General features: G+C 31.5%; 1 protein-coding gene and 2 long non-coding RNA genes across 19 annotated transcripts in view; 2 read left to right on the top strand and 1 right to left on the bottom strand.

Annotated features, from left to right (window-relative positions):
• Stacl (Stac-like) overlaps positions 1-24738 on the top strand; it is a 106649-nt gene that overhangs the window by 42071 nt on the left and 39840 nt on the right. For all 17 annotated transcript variants that reach the window (XM_015983342.2, XM_015983332.2, XM_015983343.2 and 14 more), the window contains 2 exons: positions 23160-23268; positions 23355-23577. In XM_015983342.2, the coding sequence (XP_015838828.2) occupies positions 23160-23268; positions 23355-23577 (332 nt within the window). The remainder of the gene's footprint in view (positions 1-23159; positions 23269-23354; positions 23578-24738) is intronic.
• On the top strand, positions 16286-17129 carry LOC107398626 (uncharacterized). Its single transcript, XR_010333168.1, has 3 exons — positions 16286-16556; positions 16613-16967; positions 17015-17129. It is a non-coding gene; the product is annotated as an uncharacterized LOC107398626 (long non-coding RNA).
• Positions 16823-20978, bottom strand: LOC135265481 (uncharacterized). The gene is made up of 3 exons (XR_010333169.1): positions 17173-20978; positions 17007-17125; positions 16823-16957 (listed from the first exon to the last, which is right to left on the bottom strand). It is a non-coding gene; the product is annotated as an uncharacterized LOC135265481 (long non-coding RNA).

Genomic DNA, 24738 nt, shown 5'->3' with positions numbered 1-24738 from the left:
GAGAAACCCACGGTGGAGCTCGAAAAACGAAAACCCTGTAGAATAGTTACATTAATATAATTAGCTAGTTTAAAAAGCCCATTACCAAAAGATTAATAAATACATAAATTGGGAAAATTAAATTCAAAGTACATGGTGTCACAAGTCTTCTGTATTAAAATTTTGAAAAATAATAAAATTTTAACTTCAAGTAATTAAATAAAGGAGCCATAGATAAAGTGTAATAACCAACTCCTGTAATACTGGGCCATGTAATACGATAATTCTTCAGAACAAGAACGAGCGCATTGAGTAATTATTCGAGTTAGGTATACCTACGACTTTACTATACAGTATGTATCCATTATTCATTACATACGTAACACTATACTCTCGTTGGCATTTTTTAAAATCAAATATTGCAGGATCGTTTTTTACAATTCCATCATTACTCTTAAAAAAATAATTAGAAATTAAAGCTTGAAGACGACTTTCAAAATTGTTTGAAACTCCATTTAGTTTTCAAACTAGGTATGTAATTTTTTTAAAGACGCTATGACCTTCTTGATTAACAATAATGCTCTAAAATACTTCGAATTCAGTAATAATGTTTTTGGTACACGCCAACTAAAATGGTTACTTTGGAAACTGTTTTGACTCCGCAAAATGTCATTTTAAAGGACAAGTACTTAAATTCGTTATGACAACATTTTGCAGACTCTAATTTATTTATTATTTCACAAAACAATAATTATTGTTTCAATAAATTAGTCATTGCTGTGACTACCAGTCGGCTGCACATATGACGAGGGTGAATTGTAAATATAAAGAATTTTACAATTTTGTTGTTTTAGAGAGCTGGTACTAAAAAAGGTTGTATGCAACACTTCCGCAAAATAGTTTTAGCGGCTCCGTCGTCGCCTCGTGCTCAATCCAATTCGTCCGCTAAAACTCTATTTTGCGGACTTGTTACATAAACAACTATTTTAAACCAGTATTTTCTTTTATAATAAATTAGTAAATTTTCGATTTGAGTTTTTTCGATTTTCCGAACACCGAAAAAATAGTCGTACAGCAAGGTGTAAATAAAATGACTAAAAACGAAAAATTGACGAGAAATTTTATCTTTAAAAAAATACATTTTGACGGGCTGACCAATACCTCATTCAATTTAGAAGTTAATATCATTTTATATCTTATGCACAGACTTGTTTTAGTTAAATAATAAACGAGGACTGTGTGCTAATTTTTATTACATTAAAGCAATGGTAAATGCGGGTTACAACATTAATAACCTCAAGAACTAATTTTCCGAAAATTTTCAAATTCTTGACAACTACTTCGCCTAGACACAGGGCTCCAGTTCTCGAAACGATGAACAAACCTAACTTCTTCACAAATCCAACATTGAAATTGCTTACCTATTTTGTAAATTTTCTCTGTGTTCTGAAGAAATACAAGGTGAATTTGAACGTTGCACATTTATTTTAAGGGGTGATAGTAGCGCTCAAAAGAAGTCACAATAATGTAACTTGCATTATCCATTATGTTGCATTATGTTTATAATTCCTGAGATATAGAGAATTTTAGACGGCGAATAAACTTAAATTTACGACGCAATCTAAATATTAATATTATTGAATTGCTGCATTACTGCACGATTTGGTATGAAATTACACCAACGAAAATTGTAAAGAAATGTGATCTCTGAGGTTAAAACATTGCATTAAAGAAATTGAGCTAAAATTAGCAAAAACAGTCAGAGAAAGTCTCCTCACATTAAAAAATATAAAAAAGCATCAGTTTCATTGTCGAAGATACCACCATATTTGATTCTCTCATTTGCATTGCATTTTTCTACAATTTTTACACGCTAAAATGAAGCAGACAAGTTAAATTATTTTGACTTTTTTTGAACTCTACTATCACTCTTTAAAATAAATGTACAACCTCCAAATTTACTCTGTATCTGCATAGATTTGAGTAACTATTAGCTGTCTCAAATCTATAAAAATGCCAACGTCGCAGTTTACCAAATTATTTTTTTTCTTTAAATAAGGCTGATAAAAATGTAAAATAGTTATTAACGATTAGACCTTTTATTGAAAGTATAAATTATATTAGCTATTATTTTCTTGAAGTGCATGAATAATTTATAGCAGCTACTTTTGAGAGAAAATGCGACGTTGGTGTTTTTATTGTTTTGAAACAGCTAATAGGTATATTAATTAATTTTTCATTTATCTGCAAAATGGAGTTGTCATATTTTCCATTTTTCAGGTCTATTTACAATATTTAGATAATGCTCGAGAAACGGATAGGTAACTAACCGAAAATTTCTAGTTCTTGTGGTCTAACAGGTCACAAGTTTAGACTTTCTGTCTATAAACACGAATTCTGTATTATTCTTGTAACAAATCAAGAAAATCCACCTTGAAAATAGTGGAAGAAAAAAATAAAAAAAGTTTTATATTCAAGGTTTGAAAAGAACCCTTAAATAATTAATTCTGTTTAGTTAAATATACAAGTTGCGCATTTTTATACTGATCAATTATTTGTAAGAAAATTTGATGTGTCATTTTGTTTTTGAATTATTCTAAAAAATAAAAAAAAATTCGTTTTTATTTTTTTAAGCGAAAACCAAAAGAACTAAACGTTTTTAAAGTAGGACATTCTTCAGGCACTTTTCTACGAGAAATATAAATCTCTCATCGCATTTCTCAAGGCCTTTTGATGTCAGAATTACAACACTCAACTTTGCTTTTTTCTTATTTAATATTTGTACTTTTGAAACGTCCTTTTGTTACTGATTACAACGATGTATCACATGAAATAATCGAATCTTACATGTTGATTAAATTTAAGAAAAAACCTTTTGAAAAAACGCCAAAAATTGTCAAACTAAATTTTGACAGTTCTATTAAATATGCGAGCCGATTTTTTATAACTTTATTTTGTTTTATTTCGCAAAGAATAAACTTCTAGATCATCATGTCGTTTAGTTTTAAAATAAGTAAACTTGGTAAAAATTTATACTTTCCAAATCTAAATTCAATTAAACCTCCAAAGTTTAGTTTGTTTAAAAACAAAATAGTTGGCGTTTTTTTCAAAACTCTCTTCGCAAAAATCCTTTTTTTTTCATTTTGATCAGCATTTTCTCGGTAAAATTCCATCATATCATCTGATGATACATCGTTGTAGTCAGGATTAAAAACACTTTTCAAAAATACAAAAAGGAAGAATGGCATCCATAATAAAAAATCAAGTTGAGTGTTGTAGCTTTGACATCGAGAACGCTTTAGAAATAGGTTGACAGATTTAGATTCCTTGTAAAAAAGTGCCTGAAGTCCTAGTTAGAAATGTGTTGCTTTGGTTTTTGGTTAAAAAAGTATAAACGAAAATTACAAATTTCTGTTTTTTCGAATAATTCAAAAACTAAAAATGACACACCAAATTTTCTTTCAGATAATTATTCAGCATAAAAATGTGCAATTTTGTCCTAATTTAAGCGACCTCGTACATCTTATAATAACTGAAATCTCCAGGGTGGAGCTCGAAAAACGGACACCCCTGTATAATTAAACATTATAGCATAAAACCAAAGTTCGTGTAAACACACAATTTATAAAATTTCTCGACCAATATTCTGGAGATAATTTGGTGAATTTCAACATAATCGACCTTACATCATGTGTAAACGCAAGGAAGTATAGTTATATTACTCAACTTTTGTTATGTTGCAACCCAAATCCACTTTACTAAGGGTTAAAACACATCATTTAACTTAATTAGCTATAGGTGGCGAGAACCGTATTGTGCGCACTCGCTCGTACACCTATAAAAAATAAATACTATTTCAAGGATGATTTAAGCAAACACAGGGCTTTAATTACTTAGAGAGTTAGGGATAAATCCTTGTTTCCGCAGATGATATTGAGCCGTGCGAGAAGACGTCTGATGGCAAATTCAGTCCAAGTTTACGCCATTGTGCATAAATACGCAGAGAGGTCAGAAACACAAACACGATAAGGCCGTCATTGAATCTATTCAAATCTCTAGAGTCAGTTTGTTAATTAATTTAATTAAAATTTACTCCACATCGCTACAAAAAAAGGTTACCTCAAAACACTTCAAACAAATCCAATTAAAAAATACAAATTTGTGAAAGTTTTTGCAGTTTACTATTTACTTGATTAAGATAAGTCGAGAGGAACATCACGTCGTGTAGCACGTCTCCGTTGTGACATGTCATGAATAAAGCAAGAGCTTTCGATTTGATGAAACAATTTTTGTGTCAAACGGGCGTAATAGGGTTTTTCCGGTTACAGCAGTCGCAAAGCACAGATGTTCCTTCACGTGATTCTAAAAATTGGATGGTAATTAAACCGAGCTTAAATATTTAACTTACCTACTAATTTGAGTCATTTATTCTGGAAGTTCCGGATTTATTTAAGAGTGGTATAACTGAAAAATGGCTCTCTTCGCCTGAAGTGGATGTCCGGATTGCATCTTATGTAAATTTCATCAGTCTTGACAGACAGGGTCGAAGTACGACACAAATATTTTATGGGTCTCACATAATTTATGGAGTTACACGTTTACCTCATTGCTGCAGTAGAAGCTCGGTAAAACGCAATGCCGGAAAAGTTTAATCGTAAAGCTTTAATAAAGCTCAAATATGCCAGTCCTTGACACGGATAGTTTGCAATTAAGTTGGGCGTTATGGGACAATTCCGAAGCGAAAAAGCCATTTTTTTGAAATATAATTGAGTTTGATTTACTTTCCTGTTACCTTGAACTCCACGTAACAACTATTAATCATCCCGACGGGTTAACGTTCGACCTACGACCCTCCTCTATGCAAGCGAACTGAAAGCGTCTCTATGTCCTTTAGGATTCTTTTCAAGAAGCGACAATTTATTGGATTAATAAAGACTAATGGTTCCCAAAGTTATTAGCTTGCTGTGGTTCATAAAAACTGTAGCACGTGACTGGGAAATCAACAAGTGCATTAATTCCAATCTGTTAATGCTTTATTAACTGATGTGTGCTCTGCATTTAACCATATCGAAGGTTCGAAAGTTTGTTGCGTGAATGAGATTCCTCAAAGCATGTAACTGCAAAAGCACACAGTTTGGTTGGGTTTGTTTCCCGGGGTTTTTACTTTATGTTTTATGGTAGTGTGCAACTAGTCACTTGAGGCAAAGTTACTACTTTAACTAATTAACCGCTGCGCTGCTATAAACATTAGACGGTTTTTGCAATTTTCTGCATGTCTCCACAAAGTTTAATTATAATGGAGAACTGTTTCTAATAATTTTTCCATTTACGCACAATACGAAGCTGATTTTCAAACATGATTATTGTATTTCTTTGTTTGACTAAATAGGTCAGAATTCGAAACACGTGAATAATTGATTATTATCGCTACTCGTATTATTATAAATAATATGTAATAATTATTGTAAGTAATATGGGTATTCAAACGGGTGGGTAAAACTTACGAAATTTTTATGTGTTCTTGCAGTGTTCTCCATTTTTCATACTATTTCTCCTTTGCTTCCTCCTTAACTTTCTATGCAAACAATAATCGTACAAAAATCTAAGAATGCTTCAATGATTTTTGTTACCGTTTTCTTTACCTGACCTGACCTTAACTGACCTGATAGTTTCAAAAAACCTTCACCGCGGAAGTTTTTGGAACAGTGCGAAGCTAGTTATACCCAAAAGTTTCAATCGAATTTTATAATTGATTTGAACAAGAAGGAAGCTTTTTTTGAACTTAAAATTATGTGTGATGAAACCTGAATCCACCATGTATATGTATGAAGTGACCAAGCTCTACTTGACCATAAAAAGCCAAAAGTGTGGCTTCAGGCGGAAAAAATTTGACTTCTGTATTTTGGGAGGTCCAGGGCATTGTTTACACTGATTTTTTGGATGACAAGTGTGTAATTAATCTTCCTTACTACCTAAAAGGATATCTGGAAAAAATAACTCCTTATTTCAATCAAAAAGGCGGGATCTCTTAACCAGAAGTGTGATTTTGCTGCAAAAAAACGCCAGAAAACTCGTAACATAATAAAATAATAAAAAACAATAAAATTAAAAAAAATTATTGTAATTTAAAAAATTTCTGCTTATATTACTTATAATTCATACTTTATTTTGTCAAGCATGCTGTCTTTCTAAATAATTAGATTTTTTACATTACATACTGTGCAAGTATGTGTGCAACATGCGACCTTGATAAAACTTACTCTCGAAACCTTGTAAGATTTAATTAAATTATAATTGATACACAAGCTGTCAAAGTTCGCTGCTTTATTTGCTCGTTTCGAGCTTAAAAACATTTAGTAAATAAGCTCCTTCGGTCGTAAATGCAAAGTTAATCAACGAATGTTTTCTAATTACTAAAATACAGAGAAGCAAAAAACACAACCATCGTTTCAACCTGTTGCAAAAAAGTGTGTTTTTATTGGTAATCTATTTTGCTTATTTAAAGCACGCAGCAGCGTGTTTAATCCAACTTTAAAGCGTTTTTTAAAGTGTCCATGGCAACATCAATAACCCAAGAAACGTGAAGATAAATGGCATTTTTTTAATGATTTTTTATTATAATGACAATCAATTCCATGACAACGAAAGATATATTACATTATTTCCAATTTTTTTATTATATATTTTTTTAATATTAATATCAGTATTTATGATTTCAAAGAGTACCAATAGAAAAAATAACGTAAAATATTTGCGGATAACTGGTCTTTAAAACACTTGCTCTGTTTCGAGTACTCCAGCTACGCTGTCGTGCTCGAAAAATCGCGCCAGATTTAAAGACCTCGATATCTACTTATACTTTAATATACTATTTTAACACCAATAGGTAGATTTGATATCCAATTTGTACAATTTTGTCCAAAAATCTGTACACGCAGTGTACTCCTATAGTTTTAATATTACGAAACTGTTCTTTTTTCTTTTCACTTGATTTTTTAGATGGGAAAAGACTACGCGGATAATAATAATTTTTAAACTTCGTCCAACAATGATGGTTTCATGATTGCTTGCTCAGGTTAAGGATAGGTAAACAAACCCTTTTAATTGAACAAAAGGATTTATTTAAGTAAGTACTATAAAAATGAGTAAAGTAAGACGGATAGACTGACTCTTGATTAAAGTTGCCATGCTGATAGATCTTAAGCTGCTTAGGAACCAACTGCAATAATTTGTTGTTTGTGAAACGAAAGGTCAGATTTTATGTTTTACATTGTCTGAATCATTTTCTACTTGAAATCCCGCTGGCTTACTTTTCTGATTGTGAATATCGTGACTTGACGCTCGTAAGACGCGCTCTAGTTGTTTCATTAATAAATAATAAATCTAAAATGCGCAACTTTGTTGCGAAAGAACAAACTGGTAGAAATAGTGTCGTAGTCATTCCATTCCTTACTCATTGTTCACTGACAATATTGATGAGGACTGAAGAAACTTTTTTTAGTCTGTTCTTTCAGAAAAAAACCTGTTCTCGTATTTGTCCACAACTAAAAAAGCTTTAAATAATATAACTAATATGTGCTCTTCTCCATCAAAACAGACAAAGTATTTACAATTGTCAGCAATAAGTATAGTATTTGAGAAAAAGTTGTAGTATTGAAATGAAAGATATAAATGATAATAATAAACTTGTGTAGAAATACCAAAAACACTGTAGAGGTTTTCAATCAATTGCAGTATTATGCGGTAGACTCTTTCGGTTTTCGAGTTATAAACAGTCAAACTTTGAGATCAAGGAAAGCTCCTTTCGGATAATGGTAATAAGCTACATTACCTTCAACCTTCATATTCCAGAATATACAAAACTGAGTACTAAATATTGCCTCCGTTAATGAAGTCTTTACAAAGAGTCATTTTACTTTTATTGGGTATTTAACATGTCTTTTTATAAATTTGATCAAAATTCTGTTAAGTTTTTAAAAATTTTCCTAATTATAGATTCTAATAAACGTTCCAGAAAATTACGTTAGATCCACTAAAGATAAAACTAAATTTTGAAAATAAAAAAGTTTAATTCCTTAGCTGGTACTGTTAAAATAAAGTAAGATACAAATTCGCGACACCAATTTAAACATGTGGATGATCGTTTTAACTACTTTAGATTTAATACGAATTTCCTGAGATTCATAATATATAAGTATGAGAATAGTGTATTAAAGTATAAGTGGATATTGAGGTTTTTAAAACACGTGTGATTTTTCGGCGCAGCCAAAGTGCTCGAAATAGAGCAAATGTTTTAAAGACCAGTTATCTACGAATACTTTACGTTATTTTTTTTCCTTGGTATACTTTGAAATCATAAATACTGATACTAATATTACAAAAATTGGAAATAATGTAATGTGAGATCAGTACACTTTTGATTGTTGGTCATTATAATAAAGAATCATTAAAAAAATGCCATTTATACTTCACGTTTCTTGGGTTATGCTGCCATGGACACTTTAAAAGACGCGCGTTTTTGAAAGCTGAATTTATACACGCTGCAGCGTTATTAAATAAGCAAAATAGATTACCAATAAAAAACTACTTTGTTCATTAATTTCACATTTGGGTCCTTTGAGAATATTTCGTCCCTCGACTGCAACGACATCTTGTGAATGTCGTTAATTTAAAATTCAAATCCACCACTGCTGGACATCAAATATACTAAACAAGATGGGCTATTTGATGATTTTTACATTTCAGACGAGTTTTTCCAAGATGTTTTCATATCAAAGTCGAGAACTGCATAAGAAATCAGCTACATATAAGTATAATATCACATGTCAACAGATGGGGAAAATTTATCCGCAACAGAACATATACTGAACAAGCTATTACGTATATATCAAAAGTACAATAATAATAATACTTATCGACGAAAGAGAATTGTAAACAAAATTTGTAAATATTATTTTGTAACCCAGAAAGGTTATAATCAATTAAATCACACAAAATGCCAAATCCTTATTCATGTGAAAATTATTGTGTATTGCATTTTGTTTTTTGGAGGCTTGTCATCTTAAGCGAATAACCTTATGTATAATTAATTTTTGATGTAGACAAATCCTTCTTGTAAAAACGCTTACTTTTTAGAAGTTGGAAAGATTAGGTAATGTTTTAAATGAAATCAAAGGTTAGATGTTTATAATTTGCTTAGGGTTCGATTGATGTTGACTCGGTATTAAATTAACTAAAGCTTTTAATACAGTGTCGCGAAAACAACATAATTTACGCTTAGGAGGAGAAGTCACGTGCGGTTTGAGCTCGTACTTTCGACCGTGTTTACTCCAAAGATTAAGCCACAAGTTCTATTAGCGCATAAATGGTAAATTAAAGTTTTGATTGGATAAGTTGAACAATGGCTGCATTAATGAGATATCGCGAAAAATTTGTCGACTGCGCTATTCAATTTGTAAGGGTTTCTCGTTGATAAGTTTAAATTTTGGAGGTATTGTGAAAGTTACACTTAATTCTATCGCAAAGTCGTTTAACTTTGTTGCAATTTAAATGGGGTTCAAAGACGAAGTTAAAAACTTAAATTATTCGGCACGCACTTTTCGTATAAGTAGACCTCAGAGTTGGGGTTTTCTCGCCCCAAACACTTTGTCATTTGTTCTTCCACTCTTGTCAAATAAACACGCAACCATAACTGGGTCATACAATATTTTCTTCTGGCTGCAAAATCAATACAACAACAGGTTGACCCTATGACGGTCATTAAAGCATATACGAAAAATGAATTATTTATTTTTTATTACACGGATGAATGTCGCGCGTATTTTTATTCACGAACGAACGAAATGTATAATTCCATGCGTTTTACGCAAAATTTATCGTCGGACTAAACCTGGATTTCCTCAAATACGAACGATAAAGTAGGAAGTCGTTCGCTGGCGGAATCAGTGATGTCGTTCCACAATCAAGTCTATTACCGGCAGCTTGCGGAACAATTGTTATTGTCATCATTAACCACCATTATTACTACCAGAGGAACATCATGGTCAACTTCAGACTCCCTTCTGAACTAACATCAAATTAACTCAACACTCGGATTCCTAAAACAACGTAACGCAACCCCTAAAGGCGAAAAAACTTTTCACAACTTTGGTATTAACTTCCAAACATATTTTTCATTAAAAGTACGAAATAGTAGAACTTTGAGTTCGATACTCAAAAATGTAAATTAAATAACTGCAAGTAACTGAAATTCTCAGCCCACAAAACATGTGTGTTTGAAATGAAAGCTACCAGCAATAAAAATGTGCATGTCAAGAATCTCGTCTAAATTGTAAATTGTGGGGATGTTGGTTTTGCTGCGCTTCCTTGACACTATGGAGTGTCGTGAAAGACCAAGTTATCGAACGGATGCACTAAGTAGAAAAAACGGCTGTAGTTTACTTGGTTTAACATGAATACTTTTATTGCGTGTGGCGACACAAAACATGTGGTAATAAATTTTACTCTCACTTATTTCCCAGGAAAAATTCTTGATACTAACTATCCGTCCATGGTCCAAACACAATACAAATTTATTAAACGGACTTAATTAACACAAGAAAAGAAATTATTTACTTATTGACTTGAAATTTTATTTTCCCAAAAAATGTAAGTACATATATATAAAATGGAAAAACACTAATGTGGAATCAACACATACAATCGTCTGTCGAATGATGGATGAATAAATCTAAGGTCCTAAGATCGAATTGAATTCGAGTTATCAAATTGAATGACAGAAAAGGCAAAATGAAAAACATAATCAAATGATGTTTGCACTCCGAGGACTCTCGGAAAAATCAACAAAGTATTCGCCAGCAAAAAGTAAAAAATATGGTTCAACTACATTAGCTACTAGGCAGTTCTGACGGTTATCAGCTACATAACTAGGCAGATATGGCTACGGTATAACGAAACTAGAGCTTCTTAGAGTTATAGTAGAGTAATTTATACATTCAATCAAGAATTTATTTCAACAGAAAAAATAAAAAAGGGATAACGAAATGGGAGAAAAAATTTTGAAACTTTTATAACTCCAAATAGTTGTTCACAGCGTGTTACTGTTGGAATTATATGCTCAGATAAACTCCGGATAAGTTATTAATAATGGTATCACTAAACGCATTTTTCAAAATTTATCCCGGGGAAAAGTTATCGGACGAAACGTGGTCCTAAGTCAGTACATATTTCTTATTAATCGAATACAAAAAGTTTAAATTTGAAACATGTTTATGGTCTGTGTTTAATTGCGATTGTCTCGAAATCTTTCCGACCAAAAACTAAAATTTTTCAAACATTCACAAAGACTCAATTTTTAATTTAAAGCACACGAAAAGACAAAAATAACACTATTTGTAGTAAATGGTAAAATCATATCATTTTCCATCCAATTTGTTGATTTTTCAAATTTTTCAGATAGTGATTAGGGTCATATCTACTATATTCAGTTTGAAAACGTAACAGTTAATTTTTTAAACAACCATTGTGAATGGTTCTCAAAAATAAAATCATTAAATGCATAGTTTTTTGGCCGTGGTTAGCCATCCTATAACTTATGCTATAACGGCAATAACTTTGTGTTAGCCGTTCGTACATTTGTGTGGACTTATACAGCGTGCTCAAAAACTGGCGCACGAACTCAATGGTTTGCATGCCTACAAATTTATATCATGGATTATATCATCGTGCGACTCGACTAGTAGTGGACTAGTGTTTAATTTTTTTAAGATGAGTCTTAAAAGTGGAGATGAGTTCCTGTTATATGACGAACTCACAAAACGTATTGAAAGTTTTGAACAAAAAAATACAATCAATTTGTATAAAGGGACTGTAAAAATCTCCCAGAAGACGAGATTACCTCAAAAATTGAAGAGAGCAAGAGAGAGAGAAATTGTTTCGTTCGAATTTTGTGTTAAATTTATCGTTCTTAGAATGCCGATTTTGTTTGGCTTGGTGGTTTTGTTCCACTGACATCAAATTAAAATAAAACTTTTACTTAAAAAAAAACATACTTACATCAAAAATTACTGGTATACAAGGTGTTCCGTTTTTATTGTTACACATTTAAACGGGTGATAGAACATTTCATTTTAAGACCAAAATTAAAATTTTAGTAAGTTTTTCTCAATATTTCAGGAACTATTCTAGATAAAATTACAAAATTGGGTACAGCCTTTATACGCCTAATAGAATTCGAGGATCAAATGTAGAAATTTTTAATCAGGGGCGTCCCAAACTGGAGGGGTGTACAGTAAAAACTACGCAAATTATTTTCACTTTTGTTTTTTGACATTATCAGCGACAAAATCAAACATTCCATGTTTTTTTTACACAAATGGTCTCTTGAGTTGTTTCGATACTCACTATTCTTGAATAAAATTAATTTAAACTAACAGACAATAAACAGCATGAAAATCAGAGATGAACAGAGACTTTCGTGGTCAGAACCTGTTCTGAAGATGGCCCTTACAAGAACTGGCAAAACGTCGATATTTTCTTACAAAGTGTTGCGGTCTAACCTTAAAAGTCCCAGATTTCAATTTGGTTCTGGTTATCCTTTCTGATTTTCATGCGGTTTATGGTCTGTAACGTAAATTTTAAATCGATTTTAATCAAAAACGATGAGTTGTACAGAACCAACGCAAGAGATCATTATTGTGTAGAAAATTATGGAATTTACGATTTTGTTGCTGAAAGTGTCAAGAAAATAAGCCAAAATTATTAGAGTATTTTTTACCCTACTCCCCTCCAGTTTGGGACGCCCCTGATTAAATTTAATCCTCGAATTCAATTAGGCGTATAAAGATTACTAACTGTGCCAAATTTTGTAATGGTTTCTAAAATATTGAGAAAAACTCACTAAATGAAGCACCCCATTCAGGGGTTACGAAGTATTTTTTGATACATGTTTATAAGAAACTTTTGTTTTAAAATTAAATATTCTATCACCTGTTTAAATTTGTAACAATTAAACGGAACAGCCTATATATTAAGTAGAAAATTATCAGTACAATGTACAATATTAAAAATGTGCGGACGGCTAACCACGACCTAGTTTTTTTGTATGTGTATTATGTTATTGATATGCAACCAAGGCACAAGCTTCGTCAAATTATGTGAAACATGCTGTATAGTTTGCAATAATAACATGTTTACAACGAACATTTTTTGCAATTGTTTACGAACAACAAGAATTATTAAAAAAGTAAATGGCTTCCAAGTCTCCGCATTTCATTAAAAATACATGATAATATTTCACATTTCAACATCAATAAGGTTAACATACTTTTTTAGCAAAAATTTTGTTTTGTAATAGATACTTTAGACTCTATAACACCTACAATTACTCTCATAAATACGTAGATTTTCTTATGCTCTAATTAACTTAACTAAATTTAAATATTCTCAATTTAGTGATAAGTAAAAAAAGTAAATAAAGTAAAGTATAATTTTAACAGTGAAAAGGCCTTATTCAGTAATTGTGTTAAGGGGCTGTTAGAATTCAACACTGGTTAAAATAGTAAATCTAGGAATTTTATTGGTTAATGCAAGAGCGACATTGATTAACGGCCTTTAAATTTTAACGGTTTCATTACAGAATACACGCTAATGTGCGCAAAATTTTTTCCCTATAACGAGAGTAAAGTCCACTGCAACTAAAATGTTGAACAAAGTAGAACAAAATTTGCTTAAAATATTTAAAATTCCGTTGTAGCTTCGCTGGTGTAATCAACAGTGAATTATTTCAACCATAAAAATACTACTTCTCTAAATACGGGTTTTATATTGCAGAAATAAATGTTTGAAAACTTTTAAATTATGCCTTATGTAGGGCTTTTCGATGAAGTGAAACTGATTCAGCACTAAACTTTTTAATTCAGTGGTAGGTAGGTAATACAAAACACGGCAAATAAATGCATTTGCGTGGCTTCAACTACGTCAATTTGACTTTATTACACACAATAAAGACCCGTTTCTAAGTGTAAAAAAAGGGTTTTGTTCAAAACACTCAACGTCGGAAGTGCGCACGAGATATTTAACTTCTCTTAGTAAGTTTAAGACAATGTCGGCTTTAATTTAAACATTAATACGTAATTACCACCAAGTTAAATATTGGAGAACTGCAGCTGCTAGAACTTGTTTATTTGCTTAAAAATTTGTTCTTATTTCAATTTTAACTCCATCTGAAACACATTGGTTGAGTAATAATGTCATGAATAATTTACAGATGGTTGCTTGGCTGTTATTAAGACATATCTTAGGTTGAAATAAAAATAAATGATGGAGTGATTCTTTCAAAGCAGCGAAAGAGAATAATTAAACCGATGAATGATCCTGAAAAGCCCATGTCAACTGGAACGAGACAGAAAACAGTCTGAAAGCTCTTCTAAAAGCACTCAAGCATCAAGAATGATAACTAAAATACGAACGAAACAAGTCTGTGACAATTCAAACAAGACTTTCCTCCAGTTATTCTTATCACTTTAGAAATCGATAGGAATTGAGGAAACCCACCAGGAATTGGATCATGTTTTTGTGGAAAACTAGAGGTTATATAATTCTGAAAATATGTTGTGGCTTTGGAACATCGTCAATTTCTGTCGTTCCATTATTTACAATTATGTGTCACTATTACGGTTAACGGACGAAATTCTCTTTACGATTTGATAGCATTCCATCACAAGCACCCAAAAATAACCACAATTAAAAATAGGACACTTGGGTTATTTCAGGAGGGTCGAGGCAAGAGTATTTTTAATTTGTGTATCTGCCAAGAATTAAAATAAAAGTAAAGGTAAAAAAGAGAAATACAAAGACATTACGTGTAATTCAAACAATTTCAACAAAGATACATTTGTGGGTTTTATCGACTATCAAATTGAAGGTTACATAAATATTAATACCGATTGTTTACGGTATGATTTTATTACACATTCAACGTTTTACCGAAATTAACTTCTGAATAATTAAAATGGGAGTAAATCGGTGTCTTATATTGCCGGAAAATCGGATTTTTGTTAAACCCACGCCTTGTCAAGCATCGCACAGTAAAAATTTGAACAATGTAATCAATGTGCAATAATTTTAAGTGCTTCTTTATTCGAAACACCATCAACTATTCATGATTATGCCTAATTAGGCGACGCTTTCTGCTTCAACACTTGACACCATTAATTTTGCGCTCGCAGATAATTACATTTAAAATTTTACTTTACACCTCCCGAGCAAAAATATCTTTGATCACATCAGTAAAATAAGCAGCTTTTTTGGGGAGAGAAACTAGCACTTAGTGGCAATTCTGACGAAATTAGATGATTTTTCCAAACCATCGCTTCGAGGGGATTTGGTCGATTTTCAGTTCCTGACACAACAGGGCCTTCCCAAGGTCCTCGACGTTCATTACTGTAAAAGTTACGCAACCGAATCACTCTCAAAAAGCTTTCAACTATCCATGAATTAACATTAATGAACGTTGGTCTATGCCAAAATCATGTGATTCCCATTAGATGATAATTAAAATGCACTTGATCCTTGATTGTGTGATTTTCATTAAAATAATTATACAACAAAGCCAGGCCTTTATGTTATTCAAATCAAACCGCAAAATTCAGAAACGCTTTTAATTTGCCTAAATATTATGCTCGCAGTATTTGCATACAATTTTAGCAAACACTGCTGTCATAAAAATGGAAGCTTTGAAAATTACATTTTACTGTATTTTTAAATGAAAACAGGGAACGGTGATATTAGTTGTATTGACATTTGCAATTATTTTAATTCAGCACTGAAGTTTGCTTTAAATATTTAATGTTTGTTCAAAATTGTTTGTGCTGTTATACGCTTTTAAAATAAAACACAATTCTAAAATTTTCATATCGACTAATCACTCAATATAGCATCCCGATGGGAATAATGTTTCACAATGATAAATATTTATTAACATAAGTGCTAATTCCCGCTTTAACCCTACTGTGTATGTAAAACTCATTAGTAGAAATAATAAAAAATGATTTATATTTTATCACAATTTTGCTCCTCAGAAACTAATGCAAAAGTGACTTCTGGGTATTAAAGGTTGAAATTTTCTTTTTTATGGTCAAGGAGTTCTTAAAGCTAGAACATTGTAATGGGAAATCATAAAATTATAGCTCAAATGTTTAAAATTTTCCTTAATCCTAATAAAGAATAAATTGTTTGTCAGAAATACAAATTCGTCGTTCAAAAATGTGTTGTTCTAGAATTATTGTTAATAAAATCGTTACCATAACAATGTATTCACGATAACTACAAAATAGATATTAAGGCTGGTTTGCACCGTTCAAGATTAAAAATTAAACGTCGATTAAGATTTGCTAATCTGACATTTGTGTTTGCACCGTGTTCAGTTTAACGAAAATCTTGGTTTAGTGGCTCACATATTTAATCCGCGAAAAATGGCCGTTTAAATTCCAAATCTTAGTTTAACGGTTGACGTTTCATGAATGGTTTGTCAAATCACAAAAACAGATTATGAAATTTATTAACATTTTGCAAGAAAGGTAAGAAAATATTACTTCATTTGTGTTTAATAAAACAATACTTTCGATGAACTTAGATTTTTGTCTTGCTGAAGATGGTGATTTCAAGGTGCAAGAATTAATTGAGCACATGGTTTACTGCCCCAGGTTTATCTATGAAGAAAGTACTCTTATTTTGATACAAGAATAAATGCAGCCGAAAACCCTTCAACATTATAATTTACTCTAAAGTTAAGAAATACAAATTCGAAGTACGTGTTAATACAAATTTTTAGTTGCAATAATTTCAATTTATGGTTCTTTTTTGATGTGTTATTTTTATTTCCGACAACTCGTCGTATTCTTTTGATAAAACTCCATCAGGTGATGAAGTTCAATTGAAGTTGTATTCTTCTTGAGCTCCAATTATTCTGTGTACCAGACTGAAAATTTGTAATTTCTGAAAGTTGTGCAATGCTATCAGTACAGTACCTTTTCAGTAATTTTCTTCCGTGGCAAAATTGGAAGGTCGCACTTGTTCTTGCTCCATTCAAGGAAAGAAAAAGCATGCAAAACACATCCAAACTATTGCAGTTATTAACTAAAAAATGCTATAAAATAAATTTAAAAAGATTGAAGTAAATTTGGTTTAACTTACTGTAATTCGAGTGAAGCCATTTCACTTCTCACTTTCAGTCCTTTCAATTGCTGCCACAATACATGTTAAATCGAATAAATTTACCATGTTGCCAAATGGCATCGACGATTAATTGACGATTTACTAAACGGCCGTCGTGCAAAGGAGATATGAATTTAAATCCGAGATTTGCTAAACGCCGACTAGTTAAACGGAGATTTTAATCCAAGACGGTGCAAACCACCCTAAGTGAAAATAATAATCCGCAATATTGTAATATATGAAAAAACATGGATAAAAACAACATAACATTACTATTAAACACAAAAAATGCAAATAACCTTCTTAAGTCGAAGTACCGTTTGCCAAGAGTATTAACTGCGTTTTCGAGGTTTTGAGATACAGAAAACTGCTTTGTATTTTGTACTGTTTTATTTAAAAGTTATTAACAATATAAAAAATAACTTCTTATAAATTCTTATAAGTAACTTTTTTTTGTAGGTAGGGTTTTATTCATTTGCCTTCAGATTTACAAAAAAATATTTATTGAAGACTAATACATATATTTTTTCTCTAAAAAAGTTTTCACAGGTGAAAATTTCTTCACTAACTGAGTTTTCAGTTTCCAGTACGTTTACAATATCTCGGTTATTACTCGTAAAGTACTCGACCTATCGGCCCCGTATGTTCAAATAACCGCCTCGTCGTGTAAAGTTCCACTTTCTTGACTTCTTATGTAATATACTATCTTCTTAATAAAAAAAACTTTTCCTTAAATTTTTGATTAAAGTATTAATCAATAAGGTTATTCGTTTTTTTCTTGTGGACATCTTTAAGCGTCTCCTTTTAATGTGTTCATCTTTTCTGTTTTACTACTTGTTGCGTCATTGACTTTCAACTGTTTCTTGACTTGTTTTTTTTTCTTTCCCCAACATTTAATTTTTGCATGAACAATACTTCCTCCATGTCTTCCACTTTGTATCTTTTTTCTTGTAACTGCAATTTTTTTCGTTTTTTTTTATTTAATCACACTTCTTGTATTAAATAGTTTTTCTGGCCAATAAACCCCTTTTGTTGTTTTTCGCCTGGCATGATTAAAGGTTTCATGAACCCTTTTTATTTTGAATACATTGCATTTTTACTCTTGTTCCACTCTCTTTTTATCTCTTTCTAAGCATGTTATATATTGCTTCCCAACCTTTATTCTTACTTTGCTTTATCTTCGAGTACCAACACTTTTCCGCTTTTCTGCTCCACCTGTGGCTGTAGCCCAGTAATGTTTATAAATTAATTATTGCTCAGCGATTTATAGGACTTCCCGAATAAATGAATATGAAATTAATTTAATTAAGATTATAGTTAATAATACAAAAAATAAAAATTTACTTTACTCACATTTCACATCTCTGCTTTTAAAGTAATTTGTTTTTGCAAGAACTGTGTTTCAATGTATACAGTATTTATTTCTAGAAACGGTTTAAATTTTGTTTAATATATTTTAATATAATGTGGCTTTTGATGAGACAAATCAATTCTCTCCATAAATAATAATTAGATTAAAAAGCTTTTCCGGCCGAGAAGTTACCGTCACAAATGTCTTTCCAGTATCAGTTAGCCCTAACCGAACGAAGTCGCCAGAAATGATAAAATTTTAATCATCCAATATTTTATTTATACGTTCTCCAAAACTGCTCTAAAATTCATTAAAACACTTTATCTTTGTAAAATTCTCGGATGCTGCAAAATTAAAGCTACGATAAAAATAAGTTTTAATTTCAGAGTATGCACGTAAAAACGCTAATGAAGCAGAAATTGTAAAAATAAATAGAAAAGTTTGAACAGATTTTAATAAAGCTTCTACCGACATATAACTCATTCTGTTCGAGTGAAAAAACTCATAAATATTTGTGGATCAAACATGATAGATGTATATTTCACATGTAATCCAAAAAACTCCTCGAATCTATTCTTATTCGAACAGGTGAAAGGACAAATACTTGAATTTCAGCAAGATCTGTAGCGAATTTTAGATCTGAATACAAAACAACTCAACAGCTCAACCCGTATAAAATCCTATTCTGTTCAAATAGCATTTTCTTAAAGGGAATTTCTTACAAAACGGCCTTTGTATTATGTCGCTATAATTAAATTTTCAATTTAATACAAATCTGAAAAGATTTCATTCCAATTTCGACCACCCACGACAATCTCCTCAGTACAATGGGTGTCAAGCTCTTTGTTGTCACATTAATAAGCAATAAGTAAATGGGCTCATAACATTAATGGCTTCGTCTGAAACCCACCTTTACACAGAAAATTTTAATAATTGTGAAAATCAACATGAATTATTTAACTCGGAGATTAACTTGACAAGCAAAAGGGTAGTTTAGACTAGACTGAAATCGAAAGTTGAAAGACCTGCTACGTCCAAAATTAGAACCGTTCCATGTTTCAAGCAAGAAAGGTTATTTAAAGGCAGAAAAAATATCTTTGACGCTATCTTATCATTTGACTGCAGTTTTTGCGGCAATTTAAATGCGCTGTCGCTTTAATGTTCGCAGACAATGTATCCATAAACTTTGTTTACATCCATTAAATATTATAAATAAGATAGCGTGCGCTAGAAATTTCGTATGAAATATACAAAGCTTCAGACTCAATCGATAAAGCAGTAATAATTAAACGGCAAACTCTCGGAAAGCTTCGCTAATTTTAATTAAAATCACAAATTTTTAAATGGAATTTTCTGTTCGATTGGATACTCCTCAAGCACCAATTCGGACGATAAAAACAGGAAATTAAGGAAAATTGCTTAAAATCTACGGGAAATTCAATTTCGCTTTGCAGGTGTACCTATTTCACGAAGTTTCCATTCTTCAACTAAAAAATTAAAACGCATTTCTATTTTTCGCTATTAGTGCAGACGAACAAGTTGTAGAATATATGATAGGATATAGAAGTTTAAAGAATTTTTTGCCAATATCTCAAAAATGACACATGTTACGATACGAGTAGTAGGTAATAGAAAAAAATTAAAATGGGAAAGTTTCCTGCAAGAGAGTGTTTTTAGTTTAGATTGTATCTCGAAAAGTTCTCGTTCATTTAGTACGTAGGCGTATCTTTAAAGAACTTTTTAGAAACTGTTTCTCTTCAATAAACTCAATTTTTTTAGGGCTTACTTTACAAACTTTTCAACTTCTAATGCAGCTGTTTTCGACTCAAACGACATATACTCTGTCAGTGCCACTTTTTTCCAAAAATTTGTACGTATATCAAATTGTATTTTGCCGTATTTTAGATTAACTCATGACTGTGGAGAAAAATAACCAAATATTTGTTGATCATCATTTTAAAAAAATTATACTAGCCTTCGGATGTATCAATAATTGACAACATTGAAATACTTTAGAAGATTCTCCAAATCTTTGGTTATCAAAACCAAAAAAAAAAATTATTCACTTTTGCAAATGGTTCAAAAGCTGTCATGTTTTGAATAAACCCCTGTAAATAAAAATTTTGCCACTTAAAAAATTCAGTAAAAACAGTTGCTTTCTACTTAAAATAACAAAGTCAGTACCGACTTCCGGTATCACCGGAAGTGTCGCCACCTTGAAAACATTTTGTTTGAAACTTCGAACGGATATAGCTGTGTACAAATTTGCAGATTAATATTTTTATTAGAACTCACAGTAAGTAGTGTAAGTACTCCGAATGAGGGGTATAGACAGAACAACCTGTATACGGAATGATAACTCTTTTAAAAAGTTACGTTAGGAACTTCACATATAGCTAGGATTTTGAAATTTTGTACACAACCGAGTACACAACCCAAACCAAACCGATCATTCCTGATTCAAATAAATTATTTTTCAAATTGTTAATTTTCCGGAACAACAAGAAATTGGTGCCATCTTTGAAATCTTAAATGGTAACCATCTATTGTTTTTTATTATGTTTGCTTAGTTTTCGAAATAGCATTTCAGGTATTCCATTTTTTTTCGGTTTACAATTTCTTCAAAAATGAATAACTTTTTTGCACGACTGAGCTCTATTTGATTGCTTACAAGGCAGTACGTGGTGGCAGTAGCAACCGGTATACACAACTTCTTGTCTTGACGATTATTTTGACATTGCTTAATAAATTTAAAAAAATGTAAGGATCTTGCAAAAAACGCCATTAACATCACGAACGTTAAGGATTACCGATCTCAGACAATAATTGGAGTGTTATACTCAAAAGTAAAAGTTTTTGGAAATTGCAGATTCTGAAAGTAGACACAAAATGATGTCTAATACAATCGGTCTGAGTTATTTTAAATCGGTACTTTTAAAAAAAATATGGGTCGCCTATTTTGTTGTTGGCTATCCATATAAAAATTTTCATTTTTTAGTATAACACTCCATTGTATTGTCTTCGATCGGTAAAATCTCTTTACTGTTCTTGATACCTAATATACTATATTGTTTTTAAATATTTTGAAATTGTATTTGGTTATTTGGGGCGTTTTCAAATTTCGAACAAAAGTATAAACCCCAAATTTTGAAAGTTATAAGCTTGGAGAACCTTAATTCAAGAAATGAAGAAAATTTTAATTCTAAATCGATGTGTATAAACCTTTCTATGTTTAATAGTTTTCAACTTAGACCCAGATTCTGGTATAATTAAACTTCAGTAAATTTTATCGCCCCGTTAGTTGCTAAGGTAGTGTTTATTTGGTTGGTGGTTGTTTTAACGGTGGTTTAAATTTATCTCCGTTAAATAATGTTACCACAAATTGGGCCAATTTTGTTGAAATTATTTTGAAAACTATCAAACATAATTGTATTTGAAGAATGTTTAATTAATTTAATAATAATGTTGCAGTACTAAATTCTCTTTCATTTAAGCCCAGTTTCTGTAAACATCTTTAACGGGGAAATACATTTAAATTCAAAACGTAACAACATCAATTAGTAAGCGCTACCTTAACAACTACCAGAGATAAAATTTAACTGAAGATTTAACGTACCAGAACCTGGGCCTTTGTAAAATAAAGATTGGGGCTTTCCAGTTGGAAAAACTGAGTTACTGAAACTTGAAATTCTCCAAACGAAATTTTAAAAATGTGGATTTTGTTAATTCTTTTAAAAATTTGAAAAAATATATAGAAAAATTGGACATTTATCTATTTTTGGAAAAGGTGAGAAACCAAATAAAATGTGTGAATGTCTCGAAAACAGCTATATTTGGGTATAGAGAATCATGACAAGAACTGTCTCAAAAAACTTAATTTATTGAAAAACTGGAAAAACAGGAACAAACTTAACATTTCCATTTCTTCTAATATAACACATTTGAGTGCCACCATGTTGAAAATACAATTTCATTGAATATTAGGATCTAATGAAATATAGCTGTATGTATTGCAGTAATGCCTGACACCTTTCTTTTTGTGCTCTTTTCCGTAGCCTTAAGATTTAAGCCCTTTGAGGCAAAGAAGTGCCAAAATAACTTATTCAAAAAGTGCGATTTTTGTGAGTGGTTACCTTAAAAACCATTTGAGATACACAAAAACCCCAAATGCAACACGCATGTATTGTTTTCGAGATAAAACGAAAAACCATGAAAAACCAATTTTTCTGTCACTAACCATGCAGCACAATCCGTTTTGAACATTTATAGACTGAACTAATCGATATCAGCACACAATAGTGAAACTTTTATGGTTGGACTAATTTCGCGTAAAATATAGTTACCTACAAAAAGCCTCTGGGAATTGCAACAGAGGCAGACATTACTCAGACCATAAATTATTTCTGTTTTCGGACATGCGGTTGAATATCGAGCCGAGTATTTGCTCTGGTCTAGTCACCCCTTGGCCTTTACTACAAAGCACACAGACGTATGCCTGTGTATATCAATAAAGGAACGAGCAGCAGCTCGAAGTAGTTCTTCATAAATATTAAACTAGGTTTTTGTTTCCCTTACCGTCGCCGGAACATGTATTAACGCCTGGCTTTCGTTCCAGTATCGGATTTCACACAACAGCTGGGTCAGATGTACGAACAGCATGCCGAAGAATTACAAATGTTGGTCGCAAACTTCCGAAAACGAAACGGCGAACTTAGGAAAGAAAGGTAAAAGTTTTAATTGGCAGTTTTAATCCTCCCAACGGATTGACCTATACGTGATTTCTGCTGAATAAGGAAGTGTTATCTCGCAGACCTGCGTGCCCGAGTTCGTTGTTTCACACCTGGGAGACGCTGCTTCAAGAGGTGGAAATTGATTCTCAGGCCCTCGGCGAGATCGCGTCGATCTTAGGGAGGCAAGTATCACGGCCGCTTCTGGAGAGGTCCTTCCACAGGAAGATACAGTCTAGGAAAGTGTTCACACAAAGGGAGAGCTATGAGACGATCATTGCCAAAACTGAAGAGAAGTTGGTTAAGGTAAGCACAAAATCAAGAACCTCTTCACCAGGACGTGATTTATTTTTTATTCGGTAAAAATTAAATGCACAGTGAAACAATAAATGCACAGTAAAAAAAATTAATTCAGAGTAACTACATTTTCAAAACTGAAGAGTCTAAATAACGTTTTATTTTAAGTAAATGGGAAAAATTAAACGCTAGAGGTTATTTCATTATTTTATATTATAAATACTCTGTGAAAACTGTAAGTGTACTACTATCAGGGTGAGTCAATGATATGGACTTGTTCAATTACACTTACAACGTCAATGATATCGAAATGAGTCAAAGGGCACTACACATGGGAAGCTAAAATGCAGAATGCAAAATTATTTTGCCTTGTACAGGGTGTTTTATTTTTACAGTGCAGCATATGACATAGATTTTTTTAAATAGCACCCCTTGTATATTTGTACAGGGTGTATCAGAAATCCGTGTGTTAATTTTAACACGTAATAAAACTCATCAAATACAACAACTTTTCTATATAACATTTAGTAAAATTCTTCTTTACACTTTTCACTATTTTCCTCCTTTCTTTTGTGCAAACGAGCCGGTCAGTGTTTAATAATTAGTTTGTATTCATAGCAACAATTTTCATTGTTGTTTTAAATTGTTAAAATTGTCTGTTTCTATCACAACGAAAATAGTTCTGTTCTCTTATTTTTGTACCCATAGGGTACACGTTTCAGTATATTATCTTTTCCCAATTTTAAGTAAATTTGCGAATATTTTATTAAAAAATTACAAATAGAAAATGTTTCATTTGTTGAGCTCTATTACTTGTTAAAATTAAGATACATATTTCTGATACACCCTGTATACAGGCTGTCCCAGCGATGTGAAAATGTCCATTATTGACCATTAAATATTAGAAAATTAATCTTTTTTCCGCGAAAGCTGTACATCTAACTCCCTGGCTCACTTAAAATCATTTTCAAGTATATAGGCTTGTGTTGTGTTATGTTATGTTTTTTTAAATGAAACAACTTATATGTTTTTGCATTTTTGGATGTAGCTTTTAACACAGATGTTTTTAAGGTCAATTGTTATTGGGCGATTTCGCTTTGTTTTTAAAATAACATGTTTTTTTTGACGAAAACACGCTTTTTAAAAAAATATTACATAAAAACTAAGAAT

Source organism: Tribolium castaneum, chromosome 2 (assembly GCF_031307605.1).
Source record: "Tribolium castaneum strain GA2 chromosome 2, icTriCast1.1, whole genome shotgun sequence".
NCBI lineage: Eukaryota > Metazoa > Arthropoda > Insecta > Coleoptera > Tenebrionidae > Tribolium > Tribolium castaneum.
Note: the sequence above shows the minus strand (reverse complement) of the source record. Positions and strands in the feature narration are given on the sequence as shown.